The following is a 22,058-nucleotide window of genomic DNA, read 5'->3' on the forward strand; positions in this document are numbered from 1 at the left end:
GCTCTAGTTTAGCAATGAGTCTAGACATTGATCTAGAAATCCTTTATTTACATTTTCTCTTAGAAAAAAAAATATATAGATCTTGTCCCCTGTTGATTCTTCAGGTTCAGGATCTCTATGGAAAGGTGAGAGAGGGCACAGGGCTGCTCCCCTAAGGCCATCCATCGTCCATCAAGGGCTTCTGCTCATCTGGCCCTAGAGCTGGGCTTCCCTGAGATCAGCCCCAGGGCCCTGGGTGACAGACACCAGGCCAGTCCTGGGGTAGGGGTTGGCATGAGGGGCAGCGGCTTGGGAGGTGCTTGGACAGTCTGGCCATTGGGAACTGGACTGGCCCCCATGGGCAGAGTGGAGAAAACATGGGCCAGAGACTTTGTCCCTGAGGGGAGGACACCATTGCCTCAGGGTCCGACATGGGGTCCTGCTGTGGGCCACAGGGACAGGCACATACAGGCATCTCCCGTGGGGGCCAGGTGATGGTAAGGACCAAGGACTATTGGCTGTTTTCTCTGAACCACTGGAGTACTGCCTCCTTGTTTTCTTTCACCCACTTGATGTTTGCTTTGGTCTTCTCCAGGGCTTGCTCCAGAGCCCGGGTGCCTGAGCCGAAGCCCGTGTCCATGTTGTTTGCCTTGAATTGCTCCAGCTGCCGGGAAAATGAAAATTCTCAGCCCCAGACTGGTCTCTAACACAGCCTTGAGGAGAGGGCTGTCCAGTCTTCTGTCCTCCCACCCACATTAGGGCCCTTGGCAACAGAGCCACAGCCTGTTCTCCAGGAGAGGAAGGGCTGTCCTTCTTTCTCTGTAGGAGAAAGTCTTCATCTAGGGCAGAGGTGAAAACGAACAGCCTCATGCTTAAATCTGGCTCCTGGATATATCTGACCTTCATTGCATGGTTCTTTATTGAGTTGGCCCTCAGTTTTTAATTGAATTATAATCTCAGCCCAATCAAGGGAGGGGAGAGGGACAAATTAAGCAAGATACCACAAGGAAGCAATCAGCAAATTCAAAATGTGGCCATTTCTATACTAAAAATTACCTAGTTGTTTCAACAAATAAATGGTATTATTTTTTTAAATATCATAGATTAAAAGATATATTAGTACTAGTGTAGCCAGGATAATTAGGCAAGAAAATGAAATAAAAGGCATCCAGAAAGGAAGAAATAAAACTCTATTAGCAGATGACATGATTTTGCATACAGAAAATCCTAGGAATCTACCCAAGAAACTATTAAAACTAACTAATTCAGCAAGGTTGCAAGATGCAAGAGCATAGTACAAAGATCATAGTACATTTCTACACACTAGCAATGAAAAATACAAAAACTAGGGACACCCTGGTGGCTCAGTGGTTGAGCTGCCCCTTTAGATAGGGGATGGACCTCTGCGGGCTGCCCCAGAGTCCAGGGCAGCTTACCTGCTGCAGCTCAAACTCAGTGGAAAATCGTCGGGTCACTGCCTGGATGAGGTTGGAGAAGGAGAAGGAGCCGGTGCCATAGCTACAAGGCGGGGAGAGAGAAGAGCCATGAGAAACTGAGAACTAAGCTCAGTGACTGGCAGGGGACACTATATCCTTACAACCACCCTGTGACTGTTCTCATCTTATAGATGAGAGGAAATGACATGCCCTAGGGATGCGAATACAGGTCTGATGGCACTGTCCCTGCTCCTATCTCTGCAGAGAACTAGATTTTCTTCACCCCCGCCCCCACCTGAGGGTGAAAAGGGACAGCCCAGACCCTGTCTTGTCTTGCATTATTTGCCCCTCACCTGACCTCAAGCTCGGTTAATTTGTCAGCACTCCTAACTTCCAGCCCTGCAGTGTCCCATGCACACAGACACACAGACACACGTGTCTCCCTCCAAGGACACTCCAGCCTCAGTGGGCACTTCTAACATGCTCTCGCAGACTCACTCCTCAAAGAGCTTTTTCCAGTTGCTCTGAATGAAGTCCCAGGCCAGACTTTGCCCGATGACATTGCTGGCGATGCTGCTAAGAGTGGAGATGACATCTTGCTTCCGGATGAATTCAGGGTTCAGGGTGTAACTCAGGTACCTGTGAGGGCAGGATGTTGTGTTAGTGACACTTCCAAGGGCTAGAGTCATATGATTCGAGAGAGGATCCAGGACAGCAAAGGGTCCCATGCTCACCTCGCCCACACCTCTCCTGTAGCCTCTTAGTATCTCTTTACCCTACTACGGGCTGAAGACCCCTTAGTGCTACCTCCCTCTGCCTAATGGGACACTGAGTCTCCTCGGTGGGGTCATTGGCTAATGCCAAGGGTCATGCCTGACATGGACCAGGTGCCTGATAAATATCTGATGACTGACCATGAATGACTGAGTAAAGGAAGGACTCCCAGAGCCCAGAGCCCTGTACCAGGTAGAGTGGCTACTCTTGTCCTTGACATTGAGGGAGGCTCTTCACTGGAGTCTGGGAGATGGTATATGTGGCACACGGCGGGAGCCAGGAGCCCTCATCCCAGACTGTGAGGCATGCCCGGCTGCACCTTCAAAGTACTCAGGTCCAGCTGCACCAGAGTCCCTGGTGAAGTTAAACTGAGCTGCTATCAACTACAGGCCAAGAAGCCACAGCAGTTAAAAACATGAGACATGGATGCAGATCTGGGTTCAGATCTTGACTTCACCACTTACTAAAACTTCTGGATTTTGGGCAAGTTGTTTGGCTTCTCTGAGCTTCAGTGTTCTCATCTGTAAAATGGGGAACATACTGCCCCCATTGTACAAGTTTATGGGGATCCCCCGTAAATGAGAGTGTGGAGGCCCGGCTGGTTCATTGTCTCCCATGTGGAGATCCTGGTTCCCAGTGGGGAGGGAAACGTGCTCAGCCCCGTCCGGGCCCAGTCCTCACCTGTTCAGGATCCAGACCTGGGTGCTGCATGCCAGGGCTGAGCGGAGTTTGTCAGCCTCGTTTACCAGCGAAGTGTTCCTAAACTGCTCCCACACAAAGTTCCACTCCTCCTCGCCACCCTGGGCAATGGCGTTGCAGTACACGGTAGACCGCAGGTTGGGGTAGATCCTGGCGAGGGTGGGGGTGTCGGGGAGAGCAAGAGCAGGGAGGGTAGGACGAAGGTCTGATGAGGATGTGGCTATGGGTTTGTGGGACAGATGGAGGTTGGGGGAGGAGAAGGGGTACACTCACGGGTTATTTTGGGGGTTCTTCCTCCACTCTGCGAAAAGAGTTGAGACCAGGTCCTTACACTTAGGAACCCCATAAGTGCAGGCGGTGCTGACGGCATTAATCTCGTTGTACCTGTCCCAGGGGTGACACTTGGTCAGCAGGCCCATGGGTCACCTGGCCTAGACTCTGGCAAAGATTCCCCTGCTGATGCACAGCTCTGGAGAGGATGGCACGGCCCAGGCTCTGTCTGAGGCTGCAGTCCATCCCACCCACTGGGTTCCTCTGTTTGCTCTGTGCCTTGGACAGCCCAGGGACCTAGAGGGGTCAGCACAGGCTCCAGCCCCAATTTGAACATTTAGAATCTAAATGACCAAGGGGCGCATGGGTGGCTCTGTTAAACAGCCAGCTCTTGATTTCAGCTCAGGTCCTGATTTCAGGGGGTCCTGGGATCGAGCCCCACATTGGGCTCTGTGCTCAGTGGGGAATCTGCTGGGGGTTCTCTCTCTCTCTCTCTCTCTCTCTCCCCCTCTGTCCCTCCCCAGCTCATGTGCTCTTGCTCTCTTGCTCTCAAATATATAAATAAATCTTTAAAATAAAATAAATGACCAAGCCAGTGAGGGACCTCAGAGTTTCAGTTTGGTCTCTTATACAAAGGGCCAGATGGCCCCACAGGCCACAAAGAGCCTTAGGGCAGGCCACCTCCTACTCCTAGGAGGGGTTCTTTCCCTGCTGGTTGCCCAGGTCCAGAGATGTCTTCCAAAGGAGGATACTGCAGGGCTGTGCTCTGGACTCCTCAGTCAGGGTGGCTGGGCCGCCCATGACCTCTGGGAATGAGGAAACGAGCAAGGCCCTGAGCTTCTCAACTGCATACTCACTGTTCTGTGAGGGTCTGTGGGTGATCGGTCCAGTTTTGGGTGATTTTTTCAAAATGATTAAAGAGAGGTGTGACCTGCTTCCTCAGGTAGTTCTGGGGAGAAGAAAACACAAAGAGCTTTAAGGGTGAGACTCATGCCTGACCGCTCTGAGCCCCATGCACCCTCTGACGTGGGTGGGTAGGTGTAGAAGGGCTAACGGCACAGAAGTGAAGAGGCTGGAGGCTTGGGTATTGCCCGGGACCGGCCAGTGCGCAAAGGGTCCGGGGCTGGGCCAGCTGTCAGCTGACCGGTCTCAGGTTCTCCCTCCCTCCCTCTGCCAGTCTAACACTCCATGTGCTCATGTTACCACTTTTTCATACAGTGTTGGGTCCCACCATCCCTGCTGCCCGATGCTAAATATCACATGTGTATTGTGGGAGCAGCCTCTGCAGAAAATAAAATCCACCCAGGAGCTTCCCTAAACTATGATTTTCAAGTTGGTGAGTTCACCCCTTATTTTTCTTCTTCTACCTAGTGTTTCTATAAGTCTGCACACTGCTCTTTGTCCCTGACACTGGAATGTAAGCCTTGCTTCACATGATCAAAACCCCTTGCAGACTCTGGTGCAACGGTGTAGATCGCCACGTGTGCCAATCGGCATCCACGTCCAAATGTTAAAGGAATAAACTTCCAAGAACAAAGGAAATAGGAAGGAAAACCGGAGTGGATGAGGGCCCTGCGCAGACAAGGAGCTGGAAGGTGGAGAGAGAGGGATGGAAGAGCAGAGTGGCATGGCCTGCAGCACAGCACCTGCCAAGGGGTACATGGAACTGGAAGTGAGATTGGCCAAGACAGGGCTCAGGGTCAGAGGGACAGGGCTGCAGTGGGCAGGGGTGAGGCAGGGGTGGACACAGAGCTAAGGAGTCAAAGTCTGTAGCAGGAGCAATTAAACCCCCCAAGCTCCCACTTCTCTTCTGGCAGCAGGCAGCACCCTGCCCTCCCCACCCTCACCATGGGTGAGGCCCAATGTGTGGGGACTCAGAACTGGCAGTCACCAGACACAGGGGAAGGGTTGGCAGACTGCAGAGAGGCCCAGAGGTGAAAGTTTATATCCCGAATGCAGAGATCTCCAGTTTCTTCCCTGACCCTCAATCCCAAAGAATGAGCATCACCAGCTTTGTTATATAAGATAGAAGATGACTCTCTGGTCTCAGAGAAATACACTCATAGATACTAAATTTTTTTCTTTTTCTTTTTTTAGTAATCTCTATATTCAATGTGAGGCTCGAACTCACAACCCCAAGATCAAGAGTTGTGTGGTTTTCTAACTGAGCCAGCCAGGTGCCCAGTGGCTACTAATATTTGAGGGTCCCCATGAGGAATCACTTGGCTACCCAGTCATCCCACCTCCCCAACGAGACCTGCAGGTGACACATGTGACCTTTGCACGGAACTTCCAATGGCTTTTTATTGCCTCACCTTCAAATCCGAAGGGGGCAGCATAGCCTCTGATGTGGTCTCTCCAAAGACCAAAAACACCAGAAGACTCAGGAAACAAGTCAATGGAAAAAAAAGAAAGCTTTGTAAAAGCCTGAGACGAATACCTTCTGAATGTCCAGAGAAGATTTGCATAAGATGCTAGAACCAGGACCAGGACTTGGAAGTTTAAACGCGTGACAGAAGAAATGCCAGCAGTCTGTAGCAGAGAGGTGGCCTGCCAGGCGGAGAGGTGGTGCATCACAGAGGGCAGAACAGAAAGTCAGCGAGCTGGAAGCTGGAAGTCAGAGGACAATCAGAGGGCCAACACAAGAACAGTAAGTTGGATTAACAGGGGCCTGGGAAGGAGAGAACCCAACAGCAAGGAGGGGAGGGATGTCTTAGGAAGCAATGCTAAAAGGTCCAGATGGAAAGGGGAGGAGGAGGAGAAAGACTCATGCAAAGGCCCACTAGGATTGAGAAAAGAGCCCACAGGATTCTAGAAGGGAGAGAACAGCCACATTCAAATAACCAGGAATGAGCAAGACTCTGAGCTTCTCAATAGCAACACAAGAGGCTGGGAGTCCGTAGAGCAAGGCCTGAAAATCTCTGAGGAACAATTTCCAACCTAGAACCTTCCAAACCCAGGTAAATTCTGGGTCCAGGGGCACCTGAGTGGCTCAGTAGTTGAGCATTCGCCTTCAGCTCAAGTCATGATCCCGAGGTTCTGGGATCGAGTCCCACATGGGGCTCCCAGCAAGGAGCCTGCTTCTCCCTCTCCCTATGTCTCTGCCTCTCTTTCTGTGTCTCTCATGAATAAATAAATAAAATCTTAAAGGAAAATAAAAATTTTTTAAGTAAAAATGATCTCTTCAAGGGGCACCTGGGTGGCTCAGACTGTTAAGTGCCTCATTATTTATTTCTTTTCTTTTCTTTCTTTCTTTCTTTTTTTTTTTTTTTTTTTTTTGGATACTTGTTTGATTTCAGCTCAGGTCATGATTTCAGGGTGGTGAGATTGAGCCCCACGTTAGGCTCCATTCTGGGCGCAGAGTCCAGATTTGGTTAAGATTCTCCCTCTCCCTCTGCCCCCCACCCAATCTCACCCATTAGGTCACTTTCTCTCTCTCTCTCAAAAAACAAACAAAAAGATCTCTTCAAGTATCATCTAAGGGCTGTGTACTATTCCATGAAATGGATCTTGTAGTTTACTTAACCAATCCCCAGCTGTTGGACATTTAAGGTCTTAGGTGCCTTTTTTTTTTTTTTTTTTTTTTTTTCGGTGAACCTGCCGAGTTTCCCTCTGGTCTCCCCCATGGGAGCCTCAACATATGTGCTCCCTGCTGCCACCCCAAGCTCACAGCTGTTAATACCTGCACCTCCCACCTGCACCTCCCTCATTTCACAGAGGGGTTCACTGGGGCTGATGAGAGTTGGCCAAAGCCATACAGCTGGTAAAAGTGGGGCCCTCCAACTCCCAGCTCAGTGGCTTTTTCTGTGCTCCTGACAGTGCTAATTTCCAAAACAACAAACCCCGCTAGAAGTCTGGGTCCTTTCTTTGTCCTCCCCAACCTGTTCAGTTTGTCAATCCCTGCTCCCTTCATCCCACAGCCCTCTCGCCTCTCTGAAGGGTCCCACCACCCCAGACCATGTTTCTGTTAACCCCCTAATGATGCAATTCCAGGCAATGAGTCAAGTGGTCCTTGGATCCTGCCATGACCTCCTGTACCTTCATGGGGCCGTAGACCTCAGAGCGGTCGAACATGAGCTTGAAGTAGCTCAGGCTGCTCAGGGCGGCCTCCCAGGGCATGTACTCTGTCTCTTGGTTCAGGAAGAGGGTGCTGTTCAGCGCCAGAGTGACAGGGACGATTTGGGCACTGGGGACAAACAGAGAGGCTCAAGTAAGTCAGCCACACTAACGGAACCCTGACCCGTTCGTGGAACCTGAGGTCGTGGAGCCCCAGCTGCGCCAGCTCTGGGGTTCACTGTGGATGAGCTGGGGGACATGGACGCTGGCCACTACCACAAACAAGGCCAGCTCAGGCCCTGCCCTCAGCCGCTGCCAATCACGTTCCCTTGCGTATTATCCCCATTTTACAAACAGGAAACTGAGGCTCAGAGAGGTCATGTGATTTGCCTAAGGCCACAGAGCTGAGATTCCTAAGTACAAAAAGTCTATGCTCCTTATTCGGCCCACCTCTTCTCTGATTTTCTTGGCTCTCCGTCCCTTCCTTCCCCCTCCTTCTCAGGCTGTGTGTGCACATTTGGTTCATAAATGTCCACGTCTCTGGGGACATCACTTAAATCAGAGGGCTGAGCACCTGCTGGGGATGCAGTAGGTACAGCATCTCCTGTCCTGGCCTGCTCAGATTTTTTTTTTTTTTTTAGCACTTAGCATGGCTGCCTGGCACCCTGTGAAGCTTCAGAAAAAGCCTGGTGCTGTGCAGCACAGCATGGTGCTAGAGGTAGACAGGCCTGCGTCTGGCCCTCAGGGGCTACTTCTGTGTGACCTTAGGTAAAGCACTCAAACTAAGTCTCAGATGCCTTATCTGGGGGTGTGCAGCAGCTCAGGGAGCCTGCTGCCCTGTGCCCCGGATGGTAAGGCCAACAGGAAGAGTGCTGCTCTTGTTATGGGGCACCTCTTGCTAATGTCACCAGGCCTGAGTTGGGCTGTGCCCAAGAGGGAAAGGGTACTCACCTGGCCAGGTCGAAGGTGTCATGGATGACCTGAGCCCGGTTGATGACAGGGATGACCTAGAAGGGGCAACAGAGGATGTGACCTCAGGTTGGCGGTGGGGGCAGGCCCGGCTGTCTGGTGCACCATCCTTGGCCCGGGCCTGGTAGGAGGACAACTGGGTGGGGGCGGGGGGGGGGCAGACACCCACCGACAGGTCTGTCTGCAGCTGAGTATGGATCTTCTTCCAGTTGTTCTGGTCATAGTTCACCAGGTAGTAGCCCGTCACATTGAGGTTCAGCAGGACCCACTCATCACCGGTGGTTTTGAACAGGTCATTCTGGACTGTGGGGAGAGACCAGCACTGGATGGTGCTGCTCAGAAGGCCACAGGCTGACCCTTGGCCTTGGTGAGAGCAGCCTCCCATGTAGCCTCTGGCACTGTCTGGCCCTGAAGCCCTGGGTGATGCCGAGGAGTGGGGAGGAGAAGAAGCACAGGACTGCCGGTGACTTCAGATGGACCTAGTGCCATCTCTGCCCCTCACTGCCCACCCTGCCTCCCATAGGATCCACATGGCTGGGTCAGTGACAGCCACCCAGATATCTCCATCCGCACTCCCCAGGCTACTGCTCCTCCTCCCCAGCTCATAACAGCAACATCATCCCCCAGTCACTGAGGAGGAGGCTCAGGCAATGCCTCCCAGCCAGTCAACCCCTCAGTGTTGCCCCTCTCTTCCCTCCCTTCCAGCCTTTCTCCGGGCAGCCAGAGGAAGTCCTTCCATAGAGGTGGTCCTTGCCCACTTCCCACCTTCCCTGGCTTCTCCTGGCCTGAAGACACAGCCACTGTGTCCTGCAGCCTGCAGGGACCTCAGGAACCAGCCTTACCTTGAGGGCACACCTCTGCCCAAGTCACAGGCCTTACTTCTCTCCTGCCTCTATGCCTTGCACTTACTATTATCTCTGCCACCATGGGCCTGGCCAACTCCTTCTCTTCCTCTAAGACTCTGCTCACCTCCTCCAGGAAGCCTTCTCTCACCTCTCCATGAAGCCAAATCTTTCTTATTCCTGGCTTCCTGCCCCATGCCCCGGAAGCTGTACATGCCTCGGTTAAAGCATTCAACATGGCTCTGGAAAGTTCTAACTGCTTATCTTCCTTCTCTTCACCTGCAGTTCTGGCCTAGGCCAAGGATGAATTACCTTGAGCTTGGCGTCCTCAGTAACTGGCAGAGCAGGGCTGTTCATACTTTGTGCCAGATACTGTTTTAAACATTTCATGTAGATTCTCTTCTTTAGTCCTCACACAACTCACACAACTAGATATTGTTCTCAGCCCCATTTTATAGATGAGGAAATGGAGACCAGAGAGGGATAATAACTTGCCAAGAGTCACACAGCAGATTAAAACTTAGGACCAAAGCAGTTGGCTCCATTAATTGAATGAAATGATGAAGGAAGCCATCACTGAGACCTGTCTTGACCCTCAGAATGTGGGCCAGGAGATGTGGGCCCAGGAATATGGGGTGGAACTTCTGTCCCCTAGGGCAGGGCTGGATTACCTTTTGCATTGTCTGGCATCCAGTAGTGTGCCTGCTGTGTGCCACTTTTGACAGAAGAGATGGGTATAATCCACAGGTAGCTGCAACAAGAGCCCCCAAACCAGGTGGTGAGAGATAGCAGCTCCTGGACATGGTCAGTGATGAGCAGCCCAGGTCCCCGCTCCCCATTTCTGCCCAGCTCCAGCACAAAACACTCCCATCTTCCCAGTCAGAGAGGGAGAGCCTGGCTCCAGCCCCTGGGGCTGGGGCCACCGCAGGCCAGGACCTGCAATGGTTAAGGGGTGCCATGGCAACTGCCCCTCAGAGCCCTCACTGGGACGCCTGGGTCAGCGACCCTGTCTGCTCACTTGAACTTTGAGGGGCGGGTGACGTTGGACTGAGGGTCAAGAAGGAAGTGCTTCTGGGAGAGGGTGCCTGTGGTGGTGTCCACAGTGACGACGGGGAAGCCCATCTGCAGGATCCAGCGGTCCATGATGGCGCTCACTGTGTAAGGCAGGTTGATGGCTGTCTGATTGCCTAAAGCCTGGGGCAGAGCAAGATATAGCGGCCATCAGCGGACCACCCCTCCTACCTCGCCCATCCTCAGCAGCCTCCGTACACCTGGCACCACCCTGCAGGGAGGCAAGAGGGAGGTGGTCCTCAGCCAGGCTCTGCCTCTCCTTGGCTGCCAATGGTTGGGTAGGCTGAGAACTTCCAGGTGTTTGGTGCGTTGCACTTCGGTTAAGCAAATCTAAGCCCCCCCACTCCCTGCTTCTGTGGCCTAACGGGAGGTGGGTATGGGAGGGGGGCGTCCAGCATGAACAACCCCGGAGGAGGAGAGGGGAGAGGAACAGGCAGGGTGCAGAGTGAGGGAGAGGATGAGAGTGTGGGTGGTCTGGGCATAGGCTTAGTGTGGTTGCTATAGTCTTCTCAGGTCTTTTTTTCATCTTTTCCCATGTACATACGTTGCTTTTATAATAACAGCAAAAAGCCAACAACATCTGTTAATAACTGAGAAAATAAAGACAGGAAAGAGGAAGAAGAGTGTCAGAAGGGCAGAAGCTGAGCAGGGAGGGGAGCTGGGGGCTGCTGCAGAGAGAGGGGGCTCAGGGACAGAGCAGGTAGAAGGGAGGGGTGGAGCTAGAGGGGCACGTGGTTTGGAGGAGGGCTCAGCTTTGCAGGAAGGAAGGAGAGGGAGACTGAGGCAGGCCAGGAAGACAGTGGAGCCAGGATGTGGAGGGAAGGGACAAAGGCAGTGAGGTAGGTGCCCCTGTCAGCAGGTTGTGGGAGGTTCCGGGAGGGGGGATGTAGGGGTGGGGGTGGACCAGCCTCCTGGCAGATAGAAGTTGGGCTGCAGACCAGCCAGTGGGGGGCACTAGAGGCCATCTGTGATCCCATGACAAGGCCCTGGTTCCCCTCCCTGCTGGGACTGGGCTCGGGATTCTGGAGGGGTCCATCAGGCTGTTGGAAGGAAGGGGAAGTGATGGGAAGATGGGAGGATGCAGACTCCAGCCCTAAGAAAGGCAGGGAGGGGAGAGTGGAGGTGGGGAAGGTCAGAGGGTCTGCCCAGACAGGGCTGCGTGGGGTCTGAGTGGACAAGAATACAAAGCAGGGCTGGGTGGCAAGGTCAAAGTTGGTGCTGGGGGTGCCGGAGTGTGCACAGTCATGCCTGGGAGGGACCCATCGGGGCACAGGGCAGCCAGGAGTGCTGAGTAAGTAGAATGACTAACTCCAAAGTTCGAGGCAGAAGAGGCTTAGGAACTTTGCAGGCTGGTTGATGAGGGCAATCCTTGGCTCGCATCATGGAGCTCACTACAGTGGGGGGCGAGTTGCCTGCCAGGGATCCTGACCCTTGGTCTCCTAACACCTCCTTCATGGAGCTGTATCATTGCACCCATTTTACAGATGAGCAACCGAGGCTTCAAATGACCTGTCTGGGCTGGTAACCAGTGGAGCTGGACACATTCTCTCCCACATGTGCTGCCCCTGGGGACTTACAGCATCTCAGGACCCCAATAAAACGGCTCTAGGGGGCTGGCTTTACTGACCCACTGCAGGTGGTTCCACAGGTCCAGGTAGATGGTGTTTTGGTAGGCAAAGGTATGAAGGTAGGACTGTGGAAAGACAGGCCACAGTGAGCACAGAACCGGTGCTCCCCAGCCTTTCCCACTGAGCCCCTGTGGTGGGGGGCGGGGCTCGGGGACACAGGGCAGGGGCCGGGGGCAACCCACACCCCCATGGCTGGCCAAGGGTACTCACTGCCACACCCTTCTTGAACAGGTCCTCAGTCAGGAAGCTGGAGAGCATCCTGAGAACAGAAGCTCCCTGGGGAAGGGCAGGGATCTCAGAAAGCAGTGCTGTGCCAGCAGGACCCCGTGTCCCCCCTTGGCCAGGGCGGGTGCTCCCAGAGCCCTGGTTGGGGTGGCTTCTGTGGGCTGAGTCCCTGCTCCCTCTGCCTGCCTCCCCATTGTCTCAGTACCTTGCTGTAGGAGATGGAGTCGAACACCTCACTGATCTGGGCCGGGGTGTTGACCTCGCTGGCAGGCGAGGACAGAGGGTGGGAAGAGGCCAGCGCATCTACCGCCATCACACGGTATACTTCATTCAGCACTATGAGGTCTTTCTGCAAATCCCCAGTGGCCATGAGGAGGGACCAACCTGGTGGGGGGTGACCACCGACCCTGCACACAGGGGCCCCCCCTTCCCCCTCCACTAGGCAGCTGGCTCACCAGATTCCAGGTAGGCTCTGCATAGTCAGCGCCCAGGTACTCCACGTAGGAGGCAAAGCCCTCATTCAGCCACAGGTCATTCCACCATTCCAAGGTCACCAGATTCCCAAACCACTGTTGGGGAGGGAAGGTCAACCCAGTTAGCCACTCTGGCTCTGTGACCCAGAACTCCCCTTCAGTGAGCGTCCCCCATGTGCCAGGTGCTGGGCAGGACTCCCCTCTGCTGTTAGTCCAGGGTGGGGTCCAGATACCCAGGACAGAGTGAGGACTTGTGCCCTCTCCTCCCAGAGCCCCCCTGCTCACTTCCCAGCACTCTCTGGGATGGGGGGGTGCTACCTGGTGGGCCAGCTCATGAGCAATCACAGTGACCACGCGCTCCTTGTTGCCGATGGAGGAAGACTGCGGGTCATACAACAGCGCACTCTCCCGGTAGGTCACCAGCCCCCAGTTCTCCATGGCACCAGCATTGAAGTCAGGTAAGGCAATCTGGTCTGGGAGGGCAAGGCCATTGGCAGGATGGCCTCTGGGGAGGAAGCCCCATCCTCTGCCCCCACCCCAAGGCCCCTCACTCACCAGATTTATTGAGGGGGTAGGGTGTGTCATAATGTCTGGAAAAGAAGTCTAGGATGGGGCCTGTCACCCCCAGGGCATAATTTCCATGGCCTTGGTCCATCGCACTTGGCCGAGCCCAGATCCGGATCTGCAAAGACAAGGAAGGTAGGTCAGAGGTCCCTCCTGGGTTCTGGTGCAGATGCGCTGAGCCCCAGGGGCCCAGTAGGCTAGTGAGGGCATCAACTGAGTTAAACTGAGAGCTGTGGGCAGCAGAGGAAAAGGCTGGTGGTCTCTGAGGGGCTTTGAGTCTTAGGGAGGAGGCTTTGGGAATAATAGCAGTCATGGCCACCATATGTCTGGCACCCACATGTTAGGAACACCCCTCATGAGGAGAGACCCATTTTTCAGATGCAAAGACTGAGGGTTAGCATTTAAGACACTTGTCCAAGATCACTCAGAGCTGGGATTCAAACAAATCTGGGGCTTAGATGAAAATGAATTAAAACAAGACTATCTCTCCGGCCAGGACCAATCCCAGGGGAAGGACAGGTGGGCCCAGCTTCTTACCAGGACATTACTGGGCGTGTTCTCCTGCACATTCTTAAACTCGCTAACGATGTAGGCCAGCAGGTAAGTAGACATGATAGGCGTGGTTTCAAACTCAGTGACATTCCAGTTGGGTTCTTCGGTAAAAGGGACACTGGGACCTAGGCATGGAGCATTTGAGCACATAGAGATGCCTCCTCTCCCTTGCCCTGCCTCCTAGCCCTGGAGGTGCCTCCTTCCTAAGGGTGTGTGGCTCCGGGACAGACCCACTCACCTCTGGGCAGCATGTTAGACAGGGCCACAAGGTTGCTGGGGTGGATGAGGGTGATGTTGAACGTGGCCTTCATGGCTGGCTCATCAAAGCACGGGAAGGATTTCCGGGCATCTGCAGCCTGCATCTGTGTTGTGGCCAGCACCCTGTCCAAACCAGGATATTAGAGCGGGTGCCGGTGGAACGCCTGCACCCATGAGGGTGAGCAAGGTGGGGTGGGGGATTTAGGGTGTGTTGCTGGGCATGTGGGAGAAGGGGTGCATGAAAGTCCGGTCTGGCCTCATCCCTGCCCTCCCAACTTCCAACTTCTGGATCCCGACAGGCCGCTCCTTTGAGAGATCAGAGTCAAAGTCCTGGCAGGGTAATACAGGTCTCCCTGTATTAGCCGGGAGACCTTGGGCAAGTTTTTCTCCTGTGAGCCCCAGTTTTCCTATCTGTTCAGAGGCTCTTTTACCACTTTCCCCTGACTCCCTATTGCGGGGAATGGGGGCCCCCAGGAGAGGGCTGCTTTCTAGGTAGCCGCTCCACCAGTACCTGTGGACGCAGTCATGAACCAGCAAAAGCCTCCAGGAAGTTCAAAGGCCTGCCAGTCCAAGCCCTCCCTCCCTCGGCCCCCAGGATCCAGCTCTGCCTCAGCATCTAGGACCTGCCCACCCCCCACTTCCCTACCCCCAGGTGCAGACCCAGCCACAACTCACTTTTTGACACCATTCTCTGTATACTCGCTGCGGTAGAAGCCCGCCAGGTCGTCGGCCAGCTCCCCCTCAAACTTACTGTCCATCTCATATTGGCTGTTGACCTGCAGTGGCTCCCGCAGGTGCACCACCAGGTACTCGGTGACCTCCACCAGCTCGGTCCTGTCAATGGCAGGAGCCTGGGAACCCCCCACGCCCCGCAGGGCCACCCGCTGCCCCTGGATGTTGGTGTAGTTCAGCTTCTTGCTGTGGATGATGATCATGCTGGTGGACTCCTTGCACGTGAAGCGAACTGTGCTGGAGCCTTTGAAGGTGTACAGGCCATTACTGTTAGGGGTGAGGTATGGCCTCAGCGTCACGTTGTAGGAGCTCGGAATCAGAGTCTTGGGCAGGCGGTAATGGTTCCAAGGTTTGCTTTGGTCCAAGGTGGTAGCCGCGGTGGTGCTGGGGTTTGTGGGGCTCACCGGGGAGCTCACTGGGGAGCTCTCAGCGTTCTTGTTTTTCTCCTGGGCATACACCACAGACAGAGCGATGATGGTGGACACGGCCGCAATGCCCAGGACGATGGCCAGGATGCCCAGAGCCTTGGAAATGTAGAAGCCCTTGGCCATGGTGAGGGCAGGGGCGGGGAAGCTGGGGGAGGTTCAGGACGGCGAGAAGCAAGCGAGCCTCGGCCAGACTTATATCCCTGGGAGGGAGAAGGAGGAGCCCCACAGCCCACAGACTGGGCAAAAAATTAACCAGGGCTCACACAGGCAAAGGTCAGTGGATGGGGCAGGGGCACCCTGTGCTCAGGTTCCGGAGAGGGAGGAGATCCAGACACAGCGCGCCGGGGTGCCTGCTGGGGAGCAAACGGCGTCCGGTCATAGGCTGCAGGAAGAGGGTGCAGGGAGAAGGAGCAGCGGGGCCGGGTAGCAGTGAGCCTGCATGCTGTGACAGTGGGGACAGAAGCAGATCAGATGAGGTCAGAGTCAAGGAAGGACTTCCCAGGAGTGGGAGGTGGGAGATGCAGAGGAGAGTCAGTTTCTGGTTTGAGTCAGGTGTGTCTCGGGTCACCCCTATGGTTTGGATCCTGGCAGGACACCCAGGGCTCCTCAGTGGCACGGTCCTAGCCTCCCTTGCGATCTTCCAGGGCAGGAGGTCTCTCCTTCTCATCGCTTCTTGCCAAAAACTTCTATCCCAACTCTCCAGCATATTGAGGAGGAAGAAGATGTTTTGCCTTTTTTTTTTTTTTTTTTAAGAGAGGAGGCTGGTGGAGGTTTACCCTCTTCCCAGCTGTGAGCTTAGGCAGGTAATTTTACCTTGCTGAGAGCTCTCTCCTCATAAATAGAAAATAGGACTCACCTTTCAGCTTTGTTGCACAGATTTAACAAGAAAATATATTAAACACTACAGAGCAGAACCCAAACACCATTCCCTTCTTCCTTACTCAGAGCATGGCACGGCCTCTTTTCCTATCCTTAGTAGCAATGAAGTTACTACTTATCATACGTAATAAAATAATGTTCAATATCACTCTTCTTATCTAGCAGCCCAGTGTCTCAGACATTGACTTCTATGTCCAATTCTGCCCCCATCCCCTCATCTCACCATGTCCTTGGTCAAAACCACTCTCCTTGTTTATGCAGATACTATCCCCTCATGGACTCGCCACTTCCACTCAGGCCCCCTCAAACCTGTTTGTCACAAGAACTGGATCACTTTTCATCATAGCTTGCTTGCTGGGGCACCTGGCTGGCTCAGTCAGTGGAACATGCTGCCCTTGATCTCAGGGTCATGAGTTCAAGCCCCATGTTGTGGGTAGAGAGGACTTAAAAATAAAATCTTTAAAAAACTCCAAAACTTCCCATTTTGCTCACAAAATCCAGATTAAATCTTCTAAAGGTCCCACAAATTCAGGTGACATCAGCCTGCTCACTTCCCAGCCTCATCTTCACCACATTCCCTTGACAGTGGTCCAGCCACTCTGGTCTTCAGCCCTTCTGCTACAGGCCCTTTGCACATGCTGGCCCAATGCCTGGATCATCTTCTCCTCCTTCTTTTTCTAGTTATTTCCTATTCATCCTTTAAGTCTTTCTCAGAGAAGCCACCTCAACCTTCCTGACCAGGTCAAGTCCCTATTGGTTCCAGTAGTCCCACAAACCTCTTCATCAAAGCTCTATAACTCAGTTGTTAGTTTTCCGTTTGATCTGTGTGGTAAAGACTTGAGTCCTGTCTCTCTCTCAGCAACTGCTGTCCTCATGAAAGCTGGCCTTTGGCTACTTCCTGGTATGCCTGGCACATAGCAGGTGCTCAATACATATTTGTTGAACGCACACATGCATGAATTGATTCAGGAGTCACTGCTTATTTGAAGTCTTTCTAGTCCATTTCCATCCCTGTCCCTGTCCCCACTCTGGCCCTGAGAGAAATGCCTGCCTGAACCTTCCTGCCCCTTCTCTGAACCTTCCTCCAAACATGCAGACAAGCAGTGCTCTTATTCAGGCCAAATGTATCTCAGGGCTCACATATGCCTGTTCCATCAGCTTGTAAGCTCCTTAAGAACCTCATTCATCTACCACTCCCTGCCTTGGCTTGGGTCAGCCTTCCCCTGAGCCTGAGAGAATGCTTCGTAGATGAAAGCTCACATGAATTGAATGGACACCTACATTGATTTATTCATGCATAACTACAAGAATGAAGGACTGCCACCTGTCATCTAGCCAGCGGAGGTGAGGGTCTGAGTGCGGGATCTTCAGGGGAATCCTTCGTGCCCATCTTTCAGATTGGGGGTGTTCTGAGCCCTTGACATGTATTTCTTTACTTCTCTCTAGAGACCTACCTTTGGAGCCCTGGTCTGGACAGTGTGTACTTCCCACTGTGGGGGCCAAAAGCCACCCTCCTCAGGCCTGGGCTGATGGCCAAGACCCACTAATAGGAAGCCAAGTGCCCAAGAAAAGGCTTCAGCTAGGGCGCGGTGACAGAGGGAACAGTGGCTCCCATGGGTGATGTGGCATGTGCTCCCAGGCTCCTACTATCGAGGCCAGGATTTGCCTAAGGAGGACATCTTTCTAGTAACCCTGTAGGCTGGCACCGAGTGCTACACGTCCCCCTAAACCAAGTTTAAATCTGACCCTGACTGGGCCTGCAGCCCCCCACCTCTGAGGCAGAAAGACCCACAAGCCCACTTGGCCTAATCCCTTCTCCAAACAAAGAAAGAGGCCCTGCCTGGCCCACTATGATCTCTTCCTGTTTGTTTTGGACATGGACCACACGCCCAGCTGGCTACAATCTTCACTATTTTGGAAAGAGCCTCTGGTTTTCAAAGTTGGTACAGCAGGCGGCTTATTGCCTTGTAATGAGGGGTCCCTGCTCCAGGCACCATGCCAGCTCAGGCTGGGGGCACAGGGAGAGGCATGCTCCATAGCCCATGGAGCTATGGCCCAAGCCTGGCCATCTTCACACCCCCCGAGCAGTGATGGCTGTCCCCAAGCTCACCACATACCTCAGTTGAAGAATTTTCCTTTCCTGATCAAACTCAATCTCTGGCTCCTCACTGCCTGTAGAATGAAATCTCAGTCTTGAGTCTGAAGACCTTCTGTGAACTTGACCGTCTGGCCTCTCCTCTTTCCAATGCCTATTGTGGCTCCAACTGCAGTCATTTCCCTACACTTGCTGGGCCTTTTCACTCACCCTGTTTCTGCTACTAGGAATGCCTTTCCTCTCCCTCCTGTCAAACTCCTACTCATCCTTCAAAACCCAGCTCAAATGTCACTGCCTTCTTGTGCATGGGGACCGGGACCTCTCGCCTTTCTGTGCTTCCCTGGCCTCTGGTCCACATCTCTATCACAGCATTCATGGATAGACCATCTATGTGTTCAAAAGCCTGACACTGGACCCAAGCACCTTAAAGGAAGACCCTAATTTTGTAGGCCTCCTCCATTTCCAACACAGGGCAGGAGTCTAGCAAATACTGGCTAAATGAATGAGCATACAATCCTTGCCATGGCTTCTAGGTCTGACATGGTACAGCTCTCCAAGATTCTCTGGTCTCATCTCAAGCTTTTTCCCCCTATCACCCTCTGGGCTCTGCCCACTGGCCTCTTTCTGTTCCTCAAGCTCACCACATTCTCCCCCTTCCAGCCGCATATCGCAATCCCCTCCCCACCTGCAACAGCTCTGGGAGGCTTCTGTGTTTCCCTCACCTATCCCCCTGGAGGCCCACTGCAGTGATGCTGTCCCAGGACAGTCCTCCCAGCACTCCCAAGACTCTGAGCATCATGGGGATAGTATCCCCTACACGAGGGAAGCACCTAGTACACAGCAGGCAGGTACCACATGCTTGTGAAATGGATGCATCAAAAAGAAAATGAGCCAGTGGTTGAAAGATGGAACTCACCCATAGTTCAGACACTTGATTCTCGGGGAAGATTCCACCCCCCACCCCACCCACATACCTCATACTCCTTGGGCTCTTGGATCACCTTCATGAGTTTTGCCATACCTGTGATACTCTTGTATATTATTCACTTAATATTTTTCTTGTGTTTTTAAAGATTTTATTTATTTGTTTGTTTGAAAAAGAGAGCGCACACATGTATAGGAGCAAGGGAAGAAGAGAGAAGCAAAGGTGGAAGGAGAGGGAGGGAGATTCTCAAGCAGACTCCACACTGAGCATGGAGCCCAACATGGGGCTCCATCTCACAACCCTGAGATCATGACCTGAGCCGAAATCAAGAGTCAGATTCTCAACTGAGTCCCCCAGGCACCCCAATATTTTTCTTCAAATCAATCGCTTCTTATTCTCTTGACCCATAATTACCAGGAACTCATGATTAGTTGTGTGAAGCTATCGTTTTTTTCCTGGGTACAACTTAATTAATGATTATTGATTTAAAAACTATTCATCTAGGTGGCCTCTCAAATCATCTTGCACTCACTTTGGAAATCACTGCTCCACCCTGTCTGGTTCTGGGGGTGGCGCCCCCCATGGGCTGTCTTTGGAATGGGACCCTTCTGCAGGTGAGCAAAATGTGTGTCCTTTTACTGTTCATCTCTTGATGAGGGAGAAGCTGCGGATCTCCAGCCTCATTGCAACCAAAGCAGCCTTTCTATGGGTTTATATGTTTCTGTCTATGTTTTGGTTTAGAGAACAAAAGTTCTTCTAAATTAAAAAAAAAAAATTAAGGTTGACAACTTGGAGAATATTAAAGGCATAGATAGCCACACATGTAGGAGACATTAGCTGAACAAGAAAAGTCTCAGAGGTAGGGGGTACAAACTACTTTTTATTCTAACATGGGAAGACCAGGAGCCTGGGAGGGAGTGTGGTGGGGAGAGCCCAGGAATAGCAGTCGGGTGTGATCCAGGCTCCCTCCCAGCTTACCTCCCCTGGGTAAGCTGCTACTTAACACTCAGTTTCCCCTTGTCACCTGTAGGGTCAGGCAGGCTGGGTCCTAAAGTCTGAAGCCCAAATGTCTGTCCCGAAGGAATCATGTGGGGGAGGCAGGGACGAGGCTAGGGCCCCAGCATAGGGCACACCCTGGCCCCTCCAGCCCCTGGCCTACTCCCAAGCTTCTGAGGCCTCCATCTGCAGCTGCATGAGGCTGGGTGTGGGCCAGCCCCCAGGGTGCTTCCTCTGGGAGCATCAGATACTGTCTGTCCTGTGAGAACTCAGAAGGCCCTGATGGGAAGTTAGCTCCTGCAGTGGATTTTCTAACCCAACGAAGAGCACTCAGGAGGGAAAGAGCAGAGAGGCCCTGGTGGGATGGGGGTGGAGGGTGGGGAGTACACCAGCTGAGGAGGGACCATTCTGGGCTGTGGATCTTGCCTGACAGCTCCCATCTGTGTAAGTGAGCATCTATTATGGGCCCCACCAGGATAATCACCACCAATGGGCTGCTGAGGAAACCAAAGCAAAAGGAGATTAAGTGACTTGCTCAAGGTCACACAGCTAGTTAGTGGCAGCTTCTGTAGGCTTAACTATACATGCACCTTCCCAAAATCATAAAACACTCTCCCAACCCATCCTGCATCTTCTCCTGGTTGGAGGAGACAAACACCTTTTAGCACAACAGAAGAAGAGTAAGTCACAAAGGCAGATCTGGGCAGGATGAAAGGTCTGATCACCTTTTAGGGGAACTGTATGTCCCTTGTGAATTTTTATTTTATTTTATTTTATTTTATTTTTGAGAGAGTGAGAGTGAGCACGCATGCACATGCTTACAGGGGCCCTTACACACACCCCTTACAGGGGTGAAGTAGAGGCAGAGGGAAAGAGAGAGAATCCCAAGCAGGCCTCAAGCTCAGCATAAAGCTCACGGGGCTTAATCACACATTAAGAGATCTCACATGAGATCATGATCTGAGCTGAAATCAAGAGTCAGACGCTGAACTGACTGAGCCACCCAGGTGCCCCCTCTTTCTGAATGTTATAGGTACATTAAGGGTCATGGAGCTGAAGCAGCTGTTGTAGTGAATGACCAAGATGCTGAAAATCTGATGCAAGCCAGCTTGGGGGCTCTGCAAGTGTGCTATGAGCCCCATGCCTCCAGACCAGGACTGGAAGCCAGGGGTGGCTCTAGGAACAAGAAGTGGAACTTCTTGGCAGCAGGGCAGTGCTGGGGGCTGCTACCAGGCACAGGCCTGTGGAAGACCCCAGCTATACTTCCATGGCTGCAGCTGGGGCCACTGTGGGGTCTTTGATGATACCTGCAGTGGGGCCCAGGCAGGTGGTAATGGCTGTCAGTATGGATGACAGCACCAAGGGGCCTCGGTGTGAGCAGCTGGCCCACTGTCCCTGCCATCCCTCTCAGACTGTCCAAGAGCACCCAGCAAGGGGTCCTGGACCTTCCACCAGAGCCACAAGCTGAGGAACTATGCCCAATTCCACTCCCCTGGCCCCTTCCAATGTGGGGACCCCTGCTATCGCCTCAGAATGCTTAGCAATAAAACTTCAAGCAGAAGGGCTGGAAGACCTGACTAGGGGTGTGGGAGTGGTAAGGAGCTGGGCCCCTGGCCCCCAGCGGCTGGGGTGGGTGGTGGGAATCCAGAGTGGAGCTGGGTGGCCTCACACAGTTGGGCCTGTTCCCCATGTGCGAAATGGAAGCAGCTCAACCTTCTTCCACGATGGTCTAGTCTTAGACTCCAAGACTCCATAGGAAAGTGGGCTAGTAGGCCACAAGATCACCGTGGGCTGTCTGCCAAAAGAATTCCTCACACTTCTGGTGGTGACGCCTCGGAAGGAGCAGCAGGCACCTGGTCCCGCGGCAAAGACGGCAAAAAGAAGCCCCTGAAGCAGCCCGAGAAGCTGGCCAAGGAGGGGGGTCAAGATAAAGCACTCAGGCAGGAACAGAAACAGGAGCAGGAGAAACTCCTACCACCCCCACCCCGCCCCGCCCCGGGCTCCCCCAGGGGAAGGGGAAGCCCCCCCCCCCCCATAGGTGCAATGAAGAACTCTGGCATCAGAAGCCCTTCCCGTGCCTGGGGCAGTGGGCGATGCTTCATTCCATTCCTGGGGAAACATCTGGGTTCCCTACCACAACATCTGTTGCCACCTACATCTAGAACGAAGTGTTGCCTTGGAACCTTGTACACTTAGGAATAAACTTT

At 53.2% G+C, this 22,058-nt stretch overlaps 1 protein-coding gene across 1 annotated transcript; it reads right to left on the reverse strand.

Annotated features, from left to right (window-relative positions):
- Nucleotides 1–27: 27 nt before the first annotated feature.
- On the reverse strand, nt 28–15,309 carry LOC112653425 (alanyl aminopeptidase, membrane). The gene is made up of 20 exons (XM_025437577.3): nt 14,472–15,309; nt 13,777–13,919; nt 13,524–13,663; nt 12,978–13,104; nt 12,741–12,895; nt 12,405–12,518; nt 12,155–12,298; nt 11,935–12,000; nt 11,724–11,789; nt 10,044–10,219; nt 9,697–9,776; nt 8,353–8,486; nt 8,166–8,221; nt 7,197–7,344; nt 4,016–4,107; nt 3,162–3,272; nt 2,871–3,038; nt 1,914–2,054; nt 1,416–1,497; nt 28–643 (listed from the first exon to the last, which is right to left on the reverse strand). The coding sequence occupies exons 1-20, from the start codon at nt 15,077–15,079 to the stop codon at nt 491–493; spliced, it is 2,904 nt and encodes a 967-aa protein (XP_025293362.3). The 5' UTR covers nt 15,080–15,309; the 3' UTR covers nt 28–490.
- Nucleotides 15,310–22,058: the final 6,749 nt, after the last annotated feature.

The sequence above is a fragment of the Canis lupus genome, chromosome 3 (assembly GCF_003254725.2).
Source record: "Canis lupus dingo isolate Sandy chromosome 3, ASM325472v2, whole genome shotgun sequence".
In the NCBI taxonomy this organism is placed as follows: Eukaryota; Metazoa; Chordata; class Mammalia; order Carnivora; family Canidae; genus Canis; species Canis lupus.

What these genes read in the sequence shown, in the direction of transcription:
- LOC112653425 (XM_025437577.3), bottom strand. Translation starts at nt 15,079, where the DNA reads ATGGCCAAGGGCTTCTACATTTCCAAGGCTCTGGGCATCCTGGCCATC. An exon ending in GTCTAACATGCTGCCCAGAG is followed by an intron (nt 13,664 to 13,776) that starts GTGAGTGGGTCT and finishes CTCCATGCCTAG; the next exon opens with GTCCCAGTGTCCCTTTTACC. An exon ending in ACACGCCCAGTAATGTCCTG is followed by an intron (nt 13,105 to 13,523) that starts GTAAGAAGCTGG and finishes TTGTCTTTGCAG; the next exon opens with ATCCGGATCTGGGCTCGGCC.